At 53.7% G+C, this 18,099-nt stretch overlaps 6 protein-coding genes across 6 annotated transcripts; all 6 read right to left on the bottom strand.

Annotated features, from left to right (window-relative positions):
* Positions 1-251: 251 nt before the first annotated feature.
* Positions 252-2,786, bottom strand: CONPUDRAFT_140445 (uncharacterized protein). The gene is made up of 9 exons (XM_007777095.1): positions 2,578-2,786; positions 2,203-2,477; positions 1,896-2,072; positions 1,694-1,833; positions 1,443-1,620; positions 1,128-1,315; positions 983-1,058; positions 791-886; positions 252-713 (listed from the first exon to the last, which is right to left on the bottom strand). Exons 2-9 carry the CDS (start codon positions 2,389-2,391, stop codon positions 513-515), a joined length of 1,245 nt encoding a protein of 414 aa, XP_007775285.1. The 5' UTR covers positions 2,392-2,477; positions 2,578-2,786; the 3' UTR covers positions 252-512.
* A 723-nt stretch (positions 2,787-3,509) lies between these two features.
* On the bottom strand, positions 3,510-5,531 carry CONPUDRAFT_170028 (uncharacterized protein; the record flags this gene model as incomplete). The annotated part of the gene is made up of 5 exons (XM_007777094.1): positions 3,510-3,851; positions 3,911-4,360; positions 4,429-4,648; positions 4,713-5,152; positions 5,211-5,531. 5 exons carry the CDS (start codon positions 5,529-5,531, stop codon positions 3,714-3,716), a joined length of 1,569 nt encoding a protein of 522 aa, XP_007775284.1. The 3' UTR covers positions 3,510-3,713.
* Positions 5,532-7,200: 1,669 nt separating this feature from the next.
* On the bottom strand, positions 7,201-9,268 carry CONPUDRAFT_140444 (uncharacterized protein). Its single transcript, XM_007777093.1, has 5 exons — positions 8,922-9,268; positions 8,547-8,836; positions 8,308-8,479; positions 7,832-8,239; positions 7,201-7,766 (listed from the first exon to the last, which is right to left on the bottom strand). Exons 1-5 carry the CDS (start codon positions 9,228-9,230, stop codon positions 7,650-7,652), a joined length of 1,296 nt encoding a protein of 431 aa, XP_007775283.1. The 5' UTR covers positions 9,231-9,268; the 3' UTR covers positions 7,201-7,649.
* A 737-nt stretch (positions 9,269-10,005) lies between these two features.
* On the bottom strand, positions 10,006-12,290 carry CONPUDRAFT_147670 (uncharacterized protein). Its single transcript, XM_007777092.1, has 6 exons — positions 11,966-12,290; positions 11,611-11,894; positions 11,374-11,542; positions 10,904-11,260; positions 10,602-10,842; positions 10,006-10,553 (listed from the first exon to the last, which is right to left on the bottom strand). Exons 1-5 carry the CDS (start codon positions 12,257-12,259, stop codon positions 10,720-10,722), a joined length of 1,227 nt encoding a protein of 408 aa, XP_007775282.1. The 5' UTR covers positions 12,260-12,290; the 3' UTR covers positions 10,006-10,553; positions 10,602-10,719.
* An 857-nt stretch (positions 12,291-13,147) lies between these two features.
* On the bottom strand, positions 13,148-15,358 carry CONPUDRAFT_85806 (uncharacterized protein). Its single transcript, XM_007777091.1, has 5 exons — positions 15,108-15,358; positions 14,852-15,051; positions 14,343-14,778; positions 13,640-14,279; positions 13,148-13,565 (listed from the first exon to the last, which is right to left on the bottom strand). The coding sequence occupies exons 1-5, from the start codon at positions 15,341-15,343 to the stop codon at positions 13,395-13,397; spliced, it is 1,683 nt and encodes a 560-aa protein (XP_007775281.1). The 5' UTR covers positions 15,344-15,358; the 3' UTR covers positions 13,148-13,394.
* A 473-nt stretch (positions 15,359-15,831) lies between these two features.
* On the bottom strand, positions 15,832-17,370 carry CONPUDRAFT_77956 (uncharacterized protein; the record flags this gene model as incomplete). The annotated part of the gene is made up of 3 exons (XM_007777090.1): positions 15,832-17,173; positions 17,195-17,289; positions 17,341-17,370. 3 exons carry the CDS (start codon positions 17,368-17,370, stop codon positions 15,832-15,834), a joined length of 1,467 nt encoding a protein of 488 aa, XP_007775280.1.
* Between the last annotated feature and the right edge of the window lie 729 nt (positions 17,371-18,099).

Here is an 18,099-nt window from a genome sequence, read left to right as displayed (position 1 = left end):
AGTGGAGTGACGGCGCTGGATGGGCAGACTTCGTCCATTTGTGAGAGCTGACTTTCTCCCGACTATGCTTAAACAAGGCCCCAGACGCACCATCTTGTTTGAGTCGAACAGTACAGCATTCACATCGAACCCCCGGGAAAATCCTCGGAAAGGTAATGCTACCTTCGTTTTCACTTTGTGGTTGGATACGTGCCGTGACCGATAACTCTACCATTCCCGTGAGTTCGCTACGGAAAGCGCATGCAACATCAGAGCTTGGATAATGTCAACATTCAATTATATAGGAGTAGCTGAACTGTTGAAGCGAAAGGTAAGGGTTGATCAGAGGAGCAAAGCAAACGTGCCCTAACGTAAATCATCGTAAGATGTCGTATCACGGCATGAATCAATCTCAATCTGTCCAAGAAGAAAAGATATAAGCGCAAACACCAAGTCCAAGTAGCACAGCCGACGAAACCGCATCTCTGCCATCTCTCCATCCAGATCCGGGGTGGAATAACAGAACCTGTGCATCACCGCTGATACTGCAACTCAGGCGCAAGGCCCAGCTCCTCAGACGACGACGGCGTCGAATACGCCGTGCTGACGAAGCCGACATGTGACCCGTCCTCCGTCCACAGGTCTGTCACGAGCCGGACAGGCAGCACCTGCCGCATCTCGCGGAACGGCGCGCGGACGATGTCCGACGGTGAGATCGAAAATACGACGAAATCCTGTGGGTTATCCGCCGTCAGCTCAGCGATTCATGGTCGAGATCTCGTCTGGAGGGCGTTTTCAAGATGATGCTCACGCGTATAGACAGACCGCCCGCCTTGAAGTCACTCACGCGTACGTCGTCGCTGACGAATATCTCACCATTGTAGCTTCGCCAATCGGGTCCGGATCCCTAAACAACGTGCATAAACCCACTGATATTAGTCATCTCGCACTTCCTGCTTCCTGGGCGCTCGAAGCAGAAGAGAAAAAGATAAGGGTAACGCACAGCTTCCTGGAAAATGCCCTCCCCGATACAGTCCGATCTCCAGATATTATCCTTCGTGCCACGCGACGTGTCGTCTCTGCATGAAATGACACGATGCGATAGATTCTGTCAGCTCTCTGAAACATCGCATACGCGAGTAACCCACCGAACATCCACAATGGTCTGTCGCATAAGCTGTATGCGCGTCACATGCTTCCGAGGCGAATATAGACCCGTCACAGGTGCCAGCGGCGCGAACACCTGCATGCCCGCGGGCGACAACGGGCACGCAAACGTGAGGTGGAACGGGATCGGCTTGCCCATGCTGAAGATGCGCGTCAACGGCAGATAGATCTAAGGTCCCATTTCCAAGGATCCCACCAAGAGGACGACAGGAGGAGAACGGATGGTGGATGACGGGTGGATTGGATCTGGCGTGAAACTAGGATCCTCTTTAACTTTGAAGGAAGAGAGCACTCGCCTTTGTCTCGATGTCTGCGTGGTTCGTCCCCTCGCGTGCCTTGATCGTCGAGGAGAAGGCACGCCATTGCAAGGGCATCTCCAGGAAGCCTTTGCGCGAGTGATGTGCGATGAGTGGGGGCGGGATGGGGACGCTCGGCCGCGAGCGGGGGTAGTAGACGAAGGGCGTAAAGACTGATCTGAAGAATGACAAGGCCCCGCTTAGCTAAACGTGATCTAGAGGTGAATATATGCACAGGGAGGCGGACTCACAATTCATCGCGTTTGAAGACAGACTTGACCTTCTCTGGTACAGGCATTGGACGAATAGCGGTGACACCAACATTATACTCGATGTTGGCTCTGAAACCAGGAAGACCGGATAACTTGGACTCATAGGTCGGCGGCAGGGGCTGATCATACAAATTAGCTTAAATTAGCACACGATGATGCGTATATGCGCGTTCGTGCTTACGTATTCCCTCCCTGCATGAGTGAACGTAGTAGGGAGAGCAAGACTGAACGGGAGTGACGACGGGCACTGTGTATCTTCCGAGCGGTTCTTGACCCATAGCATCGACTTGCAGAGGCAAAGCGTGGACGTGTCTTCTCCGCGACCTGCTATCTCCAGCAGAAAGAGCGTGCCCTCGACCTGAATGCGGCGCACACACGAGCACATGGACACAAACACACATGACGCGATAAGGTGTCAGCTTCCATCCTCCGATCAGCGAAGCGACCCCTGGTTCTTCCTTGGCGCTTGAAAGTGGGATTGAACTCGCCTTAACCTCGACGCTTGTGACACCCTCTGGCTTGCTAACCTCCACTGTACCAGAGACAGACGAGCTGAGCCCGTACGCAGGCACCGTCGCCCCGGCTCCCTGGTTCTTCAAACGGAGGCTGAGTCCACCGCCCTTGGTCTGCTTGACGAACTCGGAAGACGAACGGTGGGGCTGGATGTGGGAGTTCATGGCGAGCTGGCGCTCGTTGTGTTGCGGTGCGAATGTGTATGCCGGGATGGTCTGATGTTGCTGCTGCTGATGTTGGGGTCCGGGACCTGCATAGCGAGGAAGGGAGTGAGTCGACATCTCAGCAGAGACTAGTGGGGACGGAAAGGGAAGAGGAGAAAAGAGAGAACGGGATGAGACGAGGTATACCTTTGAGGGTGGCGAGTCCGGGCAGGCGGCAGTCAAGGGCCTATCAGCTGAAGGGAGCCGGAGTCGGGCTGGGCGAGTACACGCCAATGGATGCCATATGGAACCTGCTATACTTGAAACAGTGTCTTCCCACTGGCGCGACCCTATGGCTCATATATGCATATGTGACGCCAGCGGAACTGCGCACAGGAATACAGTGTGGACACAAGTGATTGGATTCTCGCCATTGAGTTTGCATCGTGCATTTCAAACGTGAGTCTGTGTCAAAACGGATGCGCATGGTGAGGGCGACATGACAGGGCGTGTGGCGGTCGGTGGGGACGCCGGGTGTCCAGGGAGATAGAGAGATAGAGTTGGATATTGTGCAAAGTGCAGTGGGCACTGTGTGACACCGATAGAGTGCCATATGAACAAGCCCCTGAATTAGCTTCGCACTCGGCGCGTCCTCGGAAATCGAACACTTTGACCTCCACATCGGAGCGCCTCTGCCGTACAGCAGGGGAGTCCAGGATCCGGAAGAGACTTCAAAGCTTCAAGTTGCCAACGTCTTTCGCTCATTCCTAGGTGACCTTGGAAACTTTGACGTCCTGCCGCGGCTCATGATGCATGATGCATGAAAGGTCACGTCGAGGTGGCTATGCTTTGATCTTGTTTTGGAACTAGACACAGCCACACTCCTTGATCTCGTTTTTTTCTTCTGCTTTTTTAGAGTCTATTCGTATTGACCTTCTTTCCAGCGCTTCCACATCTTTGTGACTTTTCGCGTTACAAAAAGTATCTGGCAACCGAAATCGCTCAAGTCACATCAGAGGCTAAGTTCTGGCAGTCAAAACAAACCTAATGGAGTCATGCCTGATGTTATCCAAAACTCATCTTTGACGGCCCTCTCTTGCATTGCACATAGCCTTTGCTAGTGAGCGACATCCTAGATTGAAAGCATAATGTTGATCATGATTGTACAGCTATGTTTACATGCCCCCCGTCTCCATCCAATAATTGAAGATAAATATTGTACTGGTAAGCTAAGCGATCGAAAGCAGCGCATATATGCATATGTATAGTGCATGTGTATCTACAAGGATCCAATCCACTCTCCATGACAAAGACCAGGAATCGAGAGCTCTGTTCTATAAAGCTCACATCTCAGTATTCCAGGGGACACAGTGCCGGCTTGTCCAGGGGTCGACGACGAGGCGGATGGCGATCGCGTGGTTGACAGAGGCTTTTCGGTTCCGGAGCGGACCTGGTTCATCCCATGAGAGAACGACGAAGTCCTACGATCAGAGGTCAGCACTGCCATCTTATGTGCGTAAAATGAAGTTGGTGTACTCACGTTCACAGAAAACTCGGTGGTGATGAACCCCGTGTGCTCGATCTCACTGTCGCAGCGCAGGACACCGCTCCATTCTACGGACCAGCAGTCGTGCTTCTGCTCAACCATCACGGTCATATTTGACCATTGGGCGGGCGAAGGTGGCGACTCCACGTCGCTCTCGTAGTAGCTCGGGCTCAGGCTCTCCCCGCTCTCGGTCTCGCTGTCAGACTCGACTTCGGGACTGGGAGTGGTGCGCCCGGCGGTGCCGAGGACAACATCACCAACATGTCTCGATCCGTGCTGGTTGAGAACCGTCTGTCTCAGGAGGAAGGTGTTAAGCGGTGGCTTGCCCCCGCCGACGAGCTGCTCCCTCAGCGCCTCCGACCATTGATCCTTAGGGACCTCCAGCCGAACGCGGAACGGGATGGGGTCGGTGACGAGGTACACCCGCGACGCCGGCAGCTGAATCTATCGATGCAGAATTAGACGTCAGCGTCTAAAGCTTTCATAATCATCGGGCCGAGGCCTCGACTCACATGACAGTCCGCATCGATTTCCGTCTTGCTCGGCGCCCCCGACGCTGCCTTGACCGGGATCTTGGTCTTCCAGAGCGCCATGTGCCAGTCTTCGGGGCACGACTTCTCAAAGCTCGAGCCCCCCAGATTCGCCATTGCCATGACCATCGACATGGGCATCGGGCGCGGTGGCCGCACGCGCGGGCGGTAGTTCAGCTGTGCGAGCAGCCGCTCGTCGCGACTATAACACGCGCCAGTCAGCTCCCCGAGTCTGCAGCGGGTAAATGAAGGGGGCATGTACTCACTTAGGCAACCAGGCGCCTAGGAACGGCACCTTGCGCGCGCGGACGATGTGCACGGAGAGCACGTAGACGACGTGCGCCCGCATCGGCCGCATCACCTCGCATGACGGCGGCAGCGGGCTCGCTTTTGATGTCCGCCCGTCCCGCTCCTCGCGGAACGTGGACGGGAAGGCGATGGCGAACGGGAACATGCTCGGGCACAGCGGCTGTGCCTGTTGTTGTTGCTGTTGCTGCTGCTGCAGGCCCAGCCGTGAGTCGCGGCGCGAGCGCGGGAAGCACTGTTGCGGGTGCTGGTCGTCGTCCGATTCGCCGCTCGACGAGGACGACGAGAGCGAGCTGCTGTCGCAGTTCATCGAGTCGCGGAGGTTCCAGAGGGTGTGTTCGCGCATGAACAGCCTGCGTTCTGTGGCCTCCATGCCTCTCAGGCTTACTCGGCCCTCGAGCTGTGAATGCGATCATCCGGTCAGCACAGGATGGAGTACCGCCCGGGTCTGCACGTACCTTGACGGAAACAGACGACACCCTCTCCCGGTCTTCGATGTCCACCTCGCCGGACACCATCCCACGGAAACGGAAAGTTGGAAGCTCATCCTCCTCGCGGCAGTTGCGCAGCGTCAGCGTGGTCCCGTCCTGCCTGTAGGTGAATGTGCAGTTGTTTTGACCGCCGGTCTCCGAGCAGCGCGAGTTCTTGGGCGTCTTCTGCATGCTTTTCTCGCCAGGCAGTGGTTTAGGCGAGTAGTCAGGAATAGGCGATCGGGGTCCCTCGGCCTCGTACGCGGGCGGAAGGCCCGAGGGCATTGGGAGCAGGAGGTCGATGGCCATTTGTGTGGGGAATGGAGGTATGTATTATAAGAGGATAGAGTATTAGAGAAAGATAGTATGAGGAATAGGATAAGAGGGAGGACGAGGAGAAGGAAGGGCGGCCTATGATAGTAGAGGAGGGGATTTCAACTGGGTCCCGACATGCGTACCCCATGTCCTATTATACGTCGGTACAGGTCCTCGAACCTGATCGGTGTAGCCCGATGCGAGATGAGCCCTGGCAGGACCATGGCATCATTGAACGGGCTGTGTCTGTTGTGTTGGACGCCCACGGGCCACGGAATTGAGTCCATCAGGGACACCGGTATACATCACCTGTCGTGCAGCTTGGACCGGTGACCCTTAACTTGGGGCTGTTGTTATTGTCACGGAGACTAAATAAGGGTCGTTGCGTGCGTTTCATGAACGGACGTTCCGTCAAAACTTACGTTGCGAACGCGAGGACAAGAACAATCTCCGAAACAAAGGCTTGGCATACGCGCTCCCTCGCCGTGGCTGGGTTCTTCGAGGGCACTCTGCAAGCGTTTCTTGGGAAAGAGATGCTATACCGCCATCTCAGTTGAATAGATACAATGTGCTCGAAGAAGCATCATTCCGCCCATAGGCTGAGAATAACAGTAGGCTATACTGATTTTGGAAGCTTACCTCTTGCGCATCTTGATACTTCGCCCATTACGTGCGACGCACCTATTCCACCCGCATTCTCCGCATTTGCACGTAAATTATTGTCTGCGGTACTAATACGCGTAAGAGCAAAGTTTCATAGAAACGCTAGTAAGAAACGTCCTACGCTATTGTCCTAGTATTGCGGTAAGAGGGTTCTCAGAAGTCCCGAAGAAAACAAACAAACATAGAACAAAAGATGGTTTGGATCAGACGATGCGGTGAAGATGGGACGTGAGAAGATCCGAAGTCCTGTGCACGAGGCACCCGCGCCACTATATTTAGCTCAGCCGAGGAAGCACTCTAGATGCCGGCGGTACCCTACGATGGCCACTACACCACTACCACTTGCAGTGTTACCTGTGTCGCCAGACCAGCATCATCATCAAACACAGGGCTGGAAGCAGTCAACCGTATCACGTCCAAAGAAGCGGTAAAGTCACGCCGCTTGCGAGTTTTTGAGCACAATAGCGTGGTCTTCTTAGTTCTAAATGGCCAGGCAACGGGAAAGCTCTAGTCTTGGCTCTAGTTTAGCGCATTGAACACCAGTACTTAAAATTCCGTCATGTACAACGTATCCATCGTACTCAGACTATAGAGCTGTGTAGACCTCAATACAGGGGACACTCTATCATAATCCAAGTCACGATCAACGGCGACTGCACATCACAGCGCCTGGTGCCACTGCGCCGTAAAGCTGAGGGCATCTCGTTTTGTCTGTGTGCCTATCACAAGACACACGGCGATCGTGTATCACCCTAAAGATATACGGTCTCCTGCTATGTTTCCGATTTCGCCATCTGAATGATAGAGTGAACTTCAAGTTAACGGCGACTCCGAGCCATTCAAGCAGGGGTCTATAAGTGGAATGAAAGAAATCGGAAGTGACCACTCACAAGCGTCTCGATGTGCTGTCAGTGCTATCCAATCATGCGAATCACCAAGTAAATCGTGAAATTATCTATTTCGAATAAATACAAGGTCAAAACTTTAAAATGGGTCTACTGTAATGCTCGATCTAAATTTAGGTTATCTACACTCAGACAACAAGGACGTATGGTAGACGGAGTCCTGCAGAGGTCTGCTGCCTAGAATATGAGTGGTTTGTGATGACCAGTAAACGGGTTCCGCCAGCGAGTACGAGATTCGCGGTGTGCAACTCCGTGGCTGTGCTATTACCCCCTGTCACGCACACCAACGAACGTGCAGCTTGTTGGCCACCAAAAAACCACCATAAATGCAGGAATCCACAAAGTGAAAAGATAATAAGTCGAACCAGATCTAGAGGGTGGTAGAACAAGACCATTCACGCCTCTCGTGCGATATCTGAGACTCTAGCCCGCTGTCTTCTTTGACGAGGGCTAGAGCTTGATGGCAGCGGGGCCCTATCCATAGCGCAAACCATAGTGATCTTCTTCGCTATGAGTGACGTCAATGCGGTACGTCGGCAGTCACTCAGCACCACTCGTACGGAGGATCGTTTGTCCAAGGGTCCGTCACGAGGCGCACGGGGTGTTCATGCGTGATGCCAATGATCGACGACTTTATCCTGAGTTCCAGCACGATCAAGTCCTGAAAAAGGTCGACGAGCGAGCTGATAAGGTAAACCATCTCGGTGGGGGAAAAAGGTGACGAACACGGATGACTAGATCAGTAATGCCAAAAGTGGGTACGATGGCGTCGGGGCCCCCATCGCTGGTGTCGCTGGGGCACACGAGCTCGCCGTCGCAGTCGAGAACAAGAAGATCGTCTTCCACGTCGTCGTCGTGGCTCCGGGTTGAACAGCGAGTGCGAGCGGGCACGGGTCTACTGACAGACGTGATCTTCCCCTCCCCGAGAACGAATTGCGCGCTGGACCTGCTGGCCTCGTACACCCGCGTGCTGATCCTTCGAAGTAAATATACACGCGTCCGGATGCCTCCGTCGTTCAGCGATCCGTGGCTGCCGCCTGTGAGAAGGTTCAAAGACGATTCAGATGTGCGGAACTGGATGTGGAACGGGATGACGTCCGAGAAGGCGTAGGTACGAACTGCGGGGACGAATAACTTTTATTAGCGGTAATGGTCCTGCGGTGAGTAAGCGAGTAAAAAGCTAGAGGATGAGCGGCGCTCACGCAGCATTGTATAGGTGTTAGCTCGGGATTCCGGGCGAACTGCATGCAGTGCATGATCTGGTGCCACTCTTCTGGTGAGCTCTTTACCGTGGACAAGAAGGGGAGCTCGCTTGGGATCATCGGTGCTGGCGGGCGCGTGCGTGGGAGGTAAGAAAGCGGTATTGATACGCAGCTATATGGTACAGAAGTGTAAGCGAGTTCACAATCGTCGCAGACGGAACGCCCGAAACGTCACGTACATATTCGTGGACTTTGCCAACCGTTGAAAGAGTTGCTTCCGCTTCGACAGTGTGACGATAAGCTCATACGAAACGAAAGAAGAGAGCGCGTGGCAAGTGAACGAAGGAGGTAGCGGGCGCGTCTGGCCTGCGTCCGAGAAAGTCGGAGGCCATATGACCGCGAAGGGGATCATACTCGGACATCGCTTTGGTGTCGCGCTTGCTTCCCAAAGTGTGAATGACTCCTCGAGGATTCTTGTGCGCATTACGGTCGTGTAGGGAGTGAGGCCGACGCCTTTATTGCCTCGAAGCTGTCGTGACAACAACGAAACATAAGCCGAGTTTCACCATGAAGCAAACAGGGACCAACAACTCTGAGAAAGAGCGGCATCTTACCTTGATGGCGACTTCGACGAGGTCGGTGGCATCATGAATTGCGAGATATCCACGTATGCAGTCGAGCCGGCCGTAGAGGGGTTGAACGCTGCCTGGTATCTGATCGTTCAGGACGACCGTTACCCGCTCCGTGATGCGTCTGTACGACCCAATGCGAGAAGGCAAGGACGGCCGACGACTGTGTTCAATCACCTCTTCGCCCTGCAGAAGTCGCGAGGAGTAGTTGGGTGAGGGAGTGGACGGCGAATAGTCTGGGAGCGCGCCAGAGGACGCTACGTAGTCAGGCGGCGCAACGTCGGTGGGCGCCATGATGATGGTCGACAATGAGACGCGTAGTGAGCCTTCGGTCGAATGTTTGGATGACTCGTGTCAAAACAGCATGCTATAAGGGCTGCTTCGAGTCACATAAGAAGTTCGCTCTATACGGAAGCTAGAGGTCCTGGTGACTTAGTGCCTAGAGCGTGGGCTACGGGCGTCCGGACGCAGTGGTGTCACATAGCAAACAGAACTCTAGAGGTGTGATCATCCCCATCAGACGCGACGGCGTTCCGCTTTCAGATATGACGGTGTCACCACGTTCGTTGACTGTTGTCGTGTTTTGATCTCAGCTTCAAAGTCACATGGGACAACAAGAAGGGCAAACCTCATCACTAGGACTGGGCTATCTGGTGCTGTCTGCAGCAGCAGTCGTTCTCATCGCTCTCCCAGCGGAAGACCAGCCTGTTAGTCTTGGGGTAAGCTTCGGATCGTTCTGCGGGCCTAAGACGAATATGTCAATGAAACAAACAGGTGGTGCTAAGAATAGCACTTACCCCGCGTTACAACATACACCGGCATCCTAGCAAAAAAAAGCTTTGACGGGTGCATTGGCTGACAAAAGCTGACAAAGCCCTACAAAGCCCCGCAGATGAATTGGAAAATGTGGTGGCACTGACAGTGTCAATATGAGCGCAGTGATCGCGCGATAAGACCCATGCGATGAAGCATTGGCTATCTCGGATTTGTCGGCCGCAGGTCATCGTTAGTGCTTAGCTTGACCAACAGAACGAGGCTTGCGTGGACTCGTAGTGGACGTTTGATGGATGAGGTGGGTACTTTCTCATTGTTGCTGAAACTGAAGAAGCATGGTGTACAAACGTGGGGGCCAAAATAACATGTTCGGCGCGTGGGAAAATTGTAACGATGTTGATATCTTAGGAGAGGACCCGCACGGCCATGCACATGGGTCCGCGAGAATTACAATACATTCGTCTGAGGGAATAACTACGGTAAGTAAAATACCGCAGGTGTGTCAGACACGTGGGCCAGTCCGTGAATGAATCTACGGACTCGTCATATGGAAGCAGCGTGTATGGGAACAGCATGAACTGGCTAAAAAAGAAAGGGAGCCAAAGGCTCTCAATAGACGCGATTACATGGGAACAGTATAAGCCAAACCCCTTGTCGTAAACAAGTATGATCGCAATAACTGGGCAACGCGAGTCTACAAGACACAGTGACCTGTAAAAGGTGACAGAAATATTACACAACTTTGCTGTGATTCATCCGGCGCTCAGTGGCAAGATCCAATGGCCTATAAATACCTCTCGGTTCGGCAGGACACATCTTTGGGTGATGGCGGTGTTGCCACTGCTAAGACTTCGTCAGTGCAAAGTCTATTGCCAGTAGAATGAGCCGTACATGAACCCCTCGATTGCGGCGCTTCGAAGTTTGAGCAACGAGGTTGACAGGGGTGAAAAGCATAACGCGGGTGCCACCGCTGTTGGGTGATGAGTCGAAAAATCGCGGTGCGTATGCACTACGCCGGGTGAGGCTCCTCGGTCCACGGATCTGTCACCAGGCGTATAGGATGCTCTTGTATCATCTCGATGAACGGCGATTTGAGCGGCTGCAGAGGTTTGAGCTCGAGTACGATCAAGTCCTTGATTGTGAGTAAGTAAACGACACAACGACATACGAGCAAGATAGAAGAAAGGACGCACTCGAACGGCAACATCAGAGATCGAGAAGCTGGGCGCCCTAATAGGGACCTCGGAAGAGTGGTCGATCGTGAGTTCACCGTCGCAGTCGAGCGCGTGTGATCCGTCCAATCGGGATTGGCTGCGGGATTTGACCGTAGCAATCCTCCCCTCGCCGATGACGCGAGTGTGCTGGGCTTTGCTGTCGAGCACCTTCGTCATCGTCCTGCGCTTCAGGGATACGCAGATTTGAATTTCTCCACCTTCCAACAAGCCGTCGCTACCCCTCAGATAGCGCAGAGAGGCCTCGGGTCCGTGGAACTGTATGTGAAAGGGGATAGCGTCCGACAGGGCGAAGATTTGGACTGCAGGGATAAAGAGCTGCGCGAAAGGTGTCCAAAATGCGAAGGGGATAGTTTATAGTAAGCACCCAAGTTCGCGATGAGGACGGGAACGGCGCATAGGAATGGTAGTAGAATAAGACAAGTGCTCACACAGCACTGTATAGCAGCCAAGTCGGAGCTATAGACGGATTGCATACTACACATGATCTGGTGCCACTCTTCAGGTGAGCTCTTCACCGTCGACATGAACGGGAGCTCGCTGGGTATCATCGGTGCTGGCGGGCGTATACGCGGGAGATACGTGAGCGGGATCGACACGCTATAATGTTGCGAACGGTGAACGGATCAGCCTGGGAATGAAATGGAACGAACGCGCGGAGCACTCACCTGTCCATGGGTTTCAGAAATCCCAAAAGTTGCTTGCGTTTGGACAGGGTGACGGTGAACTCGTATGAGAGTGACGAGGACAGCCCCTCGCATTTGTACGAGGGAGGTATGGGACGCGTCTGACCCGCATCCGAGAACGTCGGAGGCCAGACCAGTGCGAAGGGGATCGTGTCCGGACACGGCTCCGCCGAACTCGCTGTCCACATCGTGTACGACTCCTCGAGGAAGATTGACTTTACAGCTGTTCCAAAGGCGGTGATGCCGAGACTCTTGATGCCTACAAGCTGTGACGGTTTCAGAGGTTGCAGAGCCAGCGATCAGTGATCAGCATTCTGAAACAGACAGATATCTTTACCTTGATAGACACCTCGACGAGGTCGGTGATGTCATGTAGCACGAGATACCCGCATATGAAGCCGTGTCGTCCGTAGATGGGCTGGACGCTGCCCGGTAGTTGGTCCCTCAGGACGACGGTAACTTTGTCGGTGATGCGTCTGAAAGACCCCGTGCGAGTGGGTGTCGGTACGCGTTGGCTGGTCGCGACCTGCTCTTCGCCCGGAAGAGGCGTCGAAGAGTACTTCGGCGAAGGTGTGGAAGGTGTATACTGCGGAGGTACCTCTGAGGATGCGTCTGCTCGTGAGAAATCCATGGTTCGAGTCAGGATCTAGGAAGAGGAAAGCTTTCGAGATTAGAGAGATGCAGTGACTCATACTCACCAACATCGTTCTTTAATACAGCATCACAGACGCCGTGGGTGCAGCTCGAGTCATCTTCAGCTGCGAATAAAGCATCATCACAGCATTCACTGACTCGATCCTCTCGACGAAACGATGAAGCTGGGGCGCAGTTGTCATGTTGCGGATGCGGTGCCGCGGAGAACAAGGTTTGGGTGCCTAATTTGACACATTCCGCAGATCTCGGAGGCAAAGAGACAAGGCCAGACTACCCGGAAGGTCCCCAATTTCTAAGACATTACCCCGTACATCCGCCTCTAGCGCGTTATTGACCTGGTTTCAGCAACGTTTTGACCTAGGAAAAAGATGCTGGAGGTTTTAGCGGTTATGGTTGTTTAGCATTGACTCAAACACTTGAGCGCCTAGAGAGCACCGACTCTGTAGGGTATTTAGGGCACTCCGGTGATCTTACTACCACCGACACGCCGCATCACTCTGAACTGACAGGATCCTTCGAATAATTGTTCCAGCCCAAGTGTTGAGCTGACAAAGATTCTCGGCTCATGGCCCGAAATGATTGGTAAGGCGGACGGGAAGTGTCCAATAATGTGTTCCAGGATCGCCTGACTTTCACAGCCTCGTGTTAACTGGGAGCTATCGAGGGCAGTCATTCAGTCGAACTTCCTATAGCGGACACTTACTCACCAGGCTGGGACAAACATCGTCTGCTGCTACTCGCGAGGTGAGACATTAGCCTCGCGCGCACAACGAGGCTACCCGAGTCTCCGGTGCTAAGTCAACTCGCAGTCGCGATTGCGCGATGAAGGCCCCAAAGGCGCAATGCTCAGGCTACGGATGTGTTGCGGAGACTGCGCGATAACCATCATAGAACATTCATATATCGAAGTGCAGGTGAATTCGCGTCGTAAAACGAGGCACAACACGCTGATAATACAAGCGCCAGTGTAAAAGTCTTGGCTAACAGCTAACTGAGAATAGGCCGTATGAGTCACAATGAGTCAGAACGTCAATATCGTACCACTCGGACATGAAATTTCTTGACCCACACCAGAAAGCTCCGTTGTCGTGGCTGCGCTTTAGGAGGCCGACCTATATTGCCGTGGTATTGGAGTCTTCCCGGGGTATAATGGAGCCAATATCGATGACGGTGTAGAAGGTGAAGGTCTTGTGTTCTGGCTGCTTTGATGACGGACGCGACTGGTCGCTGTCGATCGGCATGGGATCGTCGGAGCGATATGTGTACGAGACAAGCATATTAAACTAGACAACGAACCAAGGAACCAGTGATTAGTACGCGATTCCCAGACCACATTTCGAACACTGCATTCACGCACCTTAACGTCCCCCCTCGCTTCCTTTCCGATAGTCACCTCGCCACCCACGACTGTAACGTTCGCCCGCTTCTCCAGCACACCGACCGTCTTCGCTTTACTCTTCGCCTCTTTCTCTCGCGCCAGCCTACTCCCAGCACCGCTAATCCCCAGTTCGTCGTCCTCGATCCCAAACATGTCTTCATCATCGTCGTACTCCCATGCCTCCGCAAACGCAGCAACAGGGAACGGCTGCATCGGCAACGAGATCGAATACGGGGATCTACGTGTCTTGCTATCGCTCCCGTCCGCCGCTGCAGCTGCGACGTGCACGCGGGCGACGGATAGCCGGACTTGGATAGGGTCGTAGAGCGGGTTGGTGAACGCGAGATGGAATGGGTATGAACGGCCAGCGAACATTCCGCCACCAGCCTTTTCTTCGCCGCCGGAAGCTGCCGCTGAGGGCCGCCCTGCAGTCTTCTTCATGGCTTCCTGGAGGTGCGGCAGGGTGACTCCGATCGCGGGAAGGTAGTTACCGGCGACGAGCTTGATCTTGTACCGCACCGACTGGGCCTTTTGCTCGGGCTTGATGAGGATATGGCGGCAGGTTGGACATCGTTTCGTGACTTTGGAATGTAGTGGGATGCGGAGGGGCCGTAGCTCGCTGGCAGATCAGAGAATGTTCATAAGCGTAAGGTCGTCAGACTGGGATGTATGCACACATTACCTCGTTTTGATCGACGTCGTCCAACTGTTTGCCCACCGCTGCTCCAGTGCCGCAACCTGACCTGCCGACTCTAGATGCTTCATATACTCCACGTCCTCATCGTCTCCTCCACCCGCGCCGAGTTGGTTCAGTACACCCACCTCGACGCGGCTCTTATACTCCGACATCTCGTCCTTGTTCGCCGTCCGGTCGCGCCCGGACCGGCTACGCGTGAGGGGCTGGTATTTGCTGACGCCAGGGATGTCGCGTGCGAGGGCAGCAGACGCGGCTGCTGTAGCTGCAGATGTATGGGAGTGGTGGTGATGAGAGGATGATAAGTTCGAGAGATTTGCTGAAGAGGAAAGCGAGGACGTGCGCAGGAATGGCTCGAAGTGCTCCTTGAGCCGGTCGAATTCTTGGGCTTCGGGCGCGGAGTCTTCAAATTTCTGGAGTTGCGCTGGTTGTAGAAGGATTGGGAGAGGCCGCGCTATTCAGTGCGAGCGAACTCTTTAATGGTCGTCGAAACGCACCTGCAAGCCCAGTTGGCTTCTCGAAAGTGATACCTACCGACGCCGAGTCCCATCGACAATAATTGCAATACAGAAAGAACGGCGCCTCTCCCACAGGACTGATCGCAACACTCCTCCCATCGTCTTCATCCGGAGGATCGGAAGCCACGACAGACAGCGTCGCTCGGCATAGAGGGCATGAAAAGCAGTTACGAGCGCATCTAATCAACGATGAGGGTTAATTCAGCGTCTCCGACGACATGAAAGGAACCCTCACCGATTCTTCTCAGCACGTACACTCGCGCTGGGAACCTCAAACAAGCAATTTGGGCAGTAATATCCGCTGACCTCCACCGAGACACAGCGGTTGCATCGTACGGCGTCGCACTCCTCGCAGAAGAAAAGGCTATGCAGAGGGTGGAAACTTGAAGACGACGAGGCCATGTGCGGCGGTGGAGGTTGCTGGACCGATGATGTTGAGAAACATGGGCAGTAATATTGGACAGACGCCATTGTCGTGAGCCAGCGCGGAGCAAGGAGTTGCTGGCAGGGAAAGATGACAGGAACTCAGAAGGCGCGGCGCGTGGGAGCCTCAGTTCAGACGAAATAGGGGCTTAACAAACGCTAACTTCCATTAACACCAAACACCCTAGCATGCTAAGCTGGAGTCGATTGGTTTTTATCATTGTTTACTAGGAAGCTGTAGATAAACCGTTTCAACAGGTACGGTTACATTTTAGCTGTTCACGAGGGAAATCATGACATATCCTACATCACACCATGCTCACACAAACGTCTCCATCGCTGCGTTGAACCAAAAATCAAAATCTCCTAATTAGCATTGTATCATGCTAAGCCAATGAAATGTTGGGATTTACCTTCAGTATGGTTGGAGCTTCCCGTGAGTTCTTCACTCGAAACCATTTGATTCAGAGGCATCCGCACCATGTCGTAATGCGGGAAGTTGGTATTGCTCACCGAGTCACCTCCCAGTCCACGCCTTATGTGCCTCGTCCAGCGGATTGAGACGCTGTTTCGTCTTGAGAGTTTTGTCCTCGAAACCAGACCCTTGGCGTGGCTGCTTCTCTGCCCCTGGTGTCCCGCTTGGTCATGTCTGCTGACACAGACCCAGATCTAAACGTAGAAGGTCCAAATGGTAGAGGTGACGTCGAGGCCGGAACGAGTGGGTTGGAATTAGGAAGCCACGAAATCCCATAATCCTCTGCAGAGATGGAGGGATCCCAGATGTAGATGTGATAACCTTCGTCCGATATGACCGCAGCGCGGGCGTAACTGCCAACTGAGAGTGGCTTTTCAGGTGACCACGCAGTCAGTATCGTCCCGTTTCCAGAGTAGAATCGTTTATCAACCTCAAGTGCGACGAGGTGATTATCAAGACGGACTGCCTTGAGCTTGCTAGGACGTCCTTGCAGTTCGCTTTTAAAACGAAGTGAAGCAACCCGTCTCAGAACCGGTCCGAGAGTTGTACGTGGAATCTCCAGGTAAGTAGCAACAAGTCCATCATCCTGCCGAGATGACCAAAGGACAAGAGCATAGTCGCCAATGAACATGTGACAGAGGAGCAAGTCCAGCAGTGGATTTGTACCAACGGGAAATATTCTGACAACAGCCAGATCATCCGCGCTTCGAAGATACACGGTAGTGCTGGCACACTCAGAAGTCATGACATACTGACCGCTAGGAGAGATGGACACCGTCGTTGTGCAGGATGAGACGGGCTTTGAACTCGAGAGTACCCATCTAGACCACATCCATTGCCATGTCGAGATACCACGCGCTCTCCCCACAACCATCAAATCACGAAAGTTCCGCCTGGCCAGAGCGCAACAAAGTGCAGGCCCTTCTTCGCCACTCAGCATGAGCAACGGATCCTCGTTGTCGACACTCTCAGAGCACTTCCACAAGAAAATCTTAAGATGGGAAATCAAGAGGACGGAGGTATTGTCAGACGAGAACGTGATGGCCGCTTCAGACCGTACGGTGTTGCCATGAGAGCAATGAGAGGTAAAGGGAGCTTGGAAGCGAGATGATGCGACAAGGCGACCAGAGAGGATGTCCCACAGATGCAAGCGACCGCTTTGTTCCCAAGAGACTACCCTGGTGCCGTTAGGAGAAATCGCAACACCTATGACTTGGCGAGAGGTGGCATCTTCAACCGACGGATGCCCAGAAGGCAAGGATGCCACTGTATCAATAGTGAGGACCCGAGCCGACCAATGAGGTCTCAATACTGGCATACGTGATACTTGAGGCTTGTCTTGTGCAATGAGAATGCGAAAACACCGGCGAAGCTCGCTGCTGAGAGGAGAAAAATGAAGCGCGCTATGATCCAATTTCGTATACCTGCAAGCTGGCGATTGAAATTCTAGGACAAGTCTTTCGACGTCGTAGAAAAGTTGTTGAAGTTGAGCACGCCCCTTCTCACTCCAAAGAGATTTCTGTAGGGTCATAAATTACATCGTCGAATGAGTGACTTCGTACACGCTCACCTCAACTGCACTGGACGCTCTACGGAGCATCGACATCAGTAAAGATGAAAAATGCTTGTCGCGCCTTGTACAAGGTTGTGCAACCCTGCACAAGGCAACAATTTGACCGTGACGCCGAAATCGGCAAGGCAAGTCTATTGGCGCGGCAAGGTCGCTTCGGAGGAGCGGAGTTTACACGGACAAGTGCCTACAAGGCAAAGAAATTTACTTCGTTCGGTATTCCTAGACCATATTCCAGCACCTGTACCTCACGGGATCAGTTGAATATAGTCATGCCGCTTAAGTTCCGGCGACATGACTACAGCCATCAAAATGCTCTATTCCACACACCGGCAGTACCCCCAGCAATAAGGTCAGTTATTCCATGTTGGGAATGCCCGTCAAATCATTCCGTATAAGGTATATGTCTGAAATCTCGCTAAGTGCTCCTTCCCCCCAACGAAACATATGACACAGTGCATTTGAGTCAGCCCCAGTATTATGACGTAGCGAGAACCTCGGCTTCGTCCCTTCCCGCCGCTCCCTTCCCGCCACTCCCTTCCCGCCGCTCCCTCCCGCGTTTCCCGTCGGCCCCTCCCGCCCTCCTCGCTTACGCCCTGGTGCCTCCCGCTCGCTTAGCCTCTCCTCCCTCCCGCCCCACTTGCTGCCCCTCCCACCCCGCTATCTTCCTGCTCGACGCCCCTTCTGCTCCTTGTATCCCTCACCCGCAGCGTTCCCCGCCATCTCCAACATTCCCCGCTACCTGCCTCTCCGTATCCG

Source organism: Coniophora puteana (assembly GCF_000271625.1).
Source record: "Coniophora puteana RWD-64-598 SS2 unplaced genomic scaffold CONPUscaffold_19, whole genome shotgun sequence".
Lineage (NCBI taxonomy): Eukaryota > Fungi > Basidiomycota > Agaricomycetes > Boletales > Coniophoraceae > Coniophora > Coniophora puteana.
Note: the sequence above shows the minus strand (reverse complement) of the source record. Positions and strands in the feature narration are given on the sequence as shown.

Bases quoted from the DNA above. Each gene is read 5' to 3' on its own strand.
- CONPUDRAFT_147670 (XM_007777092.1), bottom strand. From the start codon at position 12,259: ATGGATTTCTCACGAGCAGACGCATCCTCAGAGGTACCTCCGCAGTAT. The intron at 11,895-11,965 runs GTAAAGATATCT...AAACCGTCACAG, and splicing joins TCGTCGAGGTGTCTATCAAG to CTTGTAGGCATCAAGAGTCT. The intron at 10,843-10,903 runs GTGCGTCCTTTC...CTCACAATCAAG, and splicing joins TCTCTGATGTTGCCGTTCGA to GACTTGATCGTACTCGAGCT.
- CONPUDRAFT_140445 (XM_007777095.1), bottom strand. From the start codon at position 2,391: ATGAACTCCCACATCCAGCCCCACCGTTCGTCTTCCGAGTTCGTCAAG. The intron at 1,621-1,693 runs GTGAGTCCGCCT...GTCATTCTTCAG, and splicing joins GTCTTCAAACGCGATGAATT to ATCAGTCTTTACGCCCTTCG. The intron at 714-790 runs GTGAGCATCATC...GATAACCCACAG, and splicing joins CGGGCGGTCTGTCTATACGC to GATTTCGTCGTATTTTCGAT.
- CONPUDRAFT_140444 (XM_007777093.1), bottom strand. From the start codon at position 9,230: ATGGCGCCCACCGACGTTGCGCCGCCTGACTACGTAGCGTCCTCTGGC. The intron at 8,837-8,921 runs GTAAGATGCCGC...TTGTCACGACAG, and splicing joins TCGTCGAAGTCGCCATCAAG to CTTCGAGGCAATAAAGGCGT. The intron at 8,240-8,307 runs GTGAGCGCCGCT...CGCTAATAAAAG, and splicing joins TAACACCTATACAATGCTGC to TTATTCGTCCCCGCAGTTCG.
- CONPUDRAFT_85806 (XM_007777091.1), bottom strand. From the start codon at position 15,343: ATGGCGTCTGTCCAATATTACTGCCCATGTTTCTCAACATCATCGGTC. The intron at 15,052-15,107 runs GTGAGGGTTCCT...ATCGTTGATTAG, and splicing joins GTACGTGCTGAGAAGAATCG to ATGCGCTCGTAACTGCTTTT. The intron at 13,566-13,639 runs GTGCGTGAATGC...TTCGTTGTCTAG, and splicing joins AAGCGAGGGGGGACGTTAAG to TTTAATATGCTTGTCTCGTA.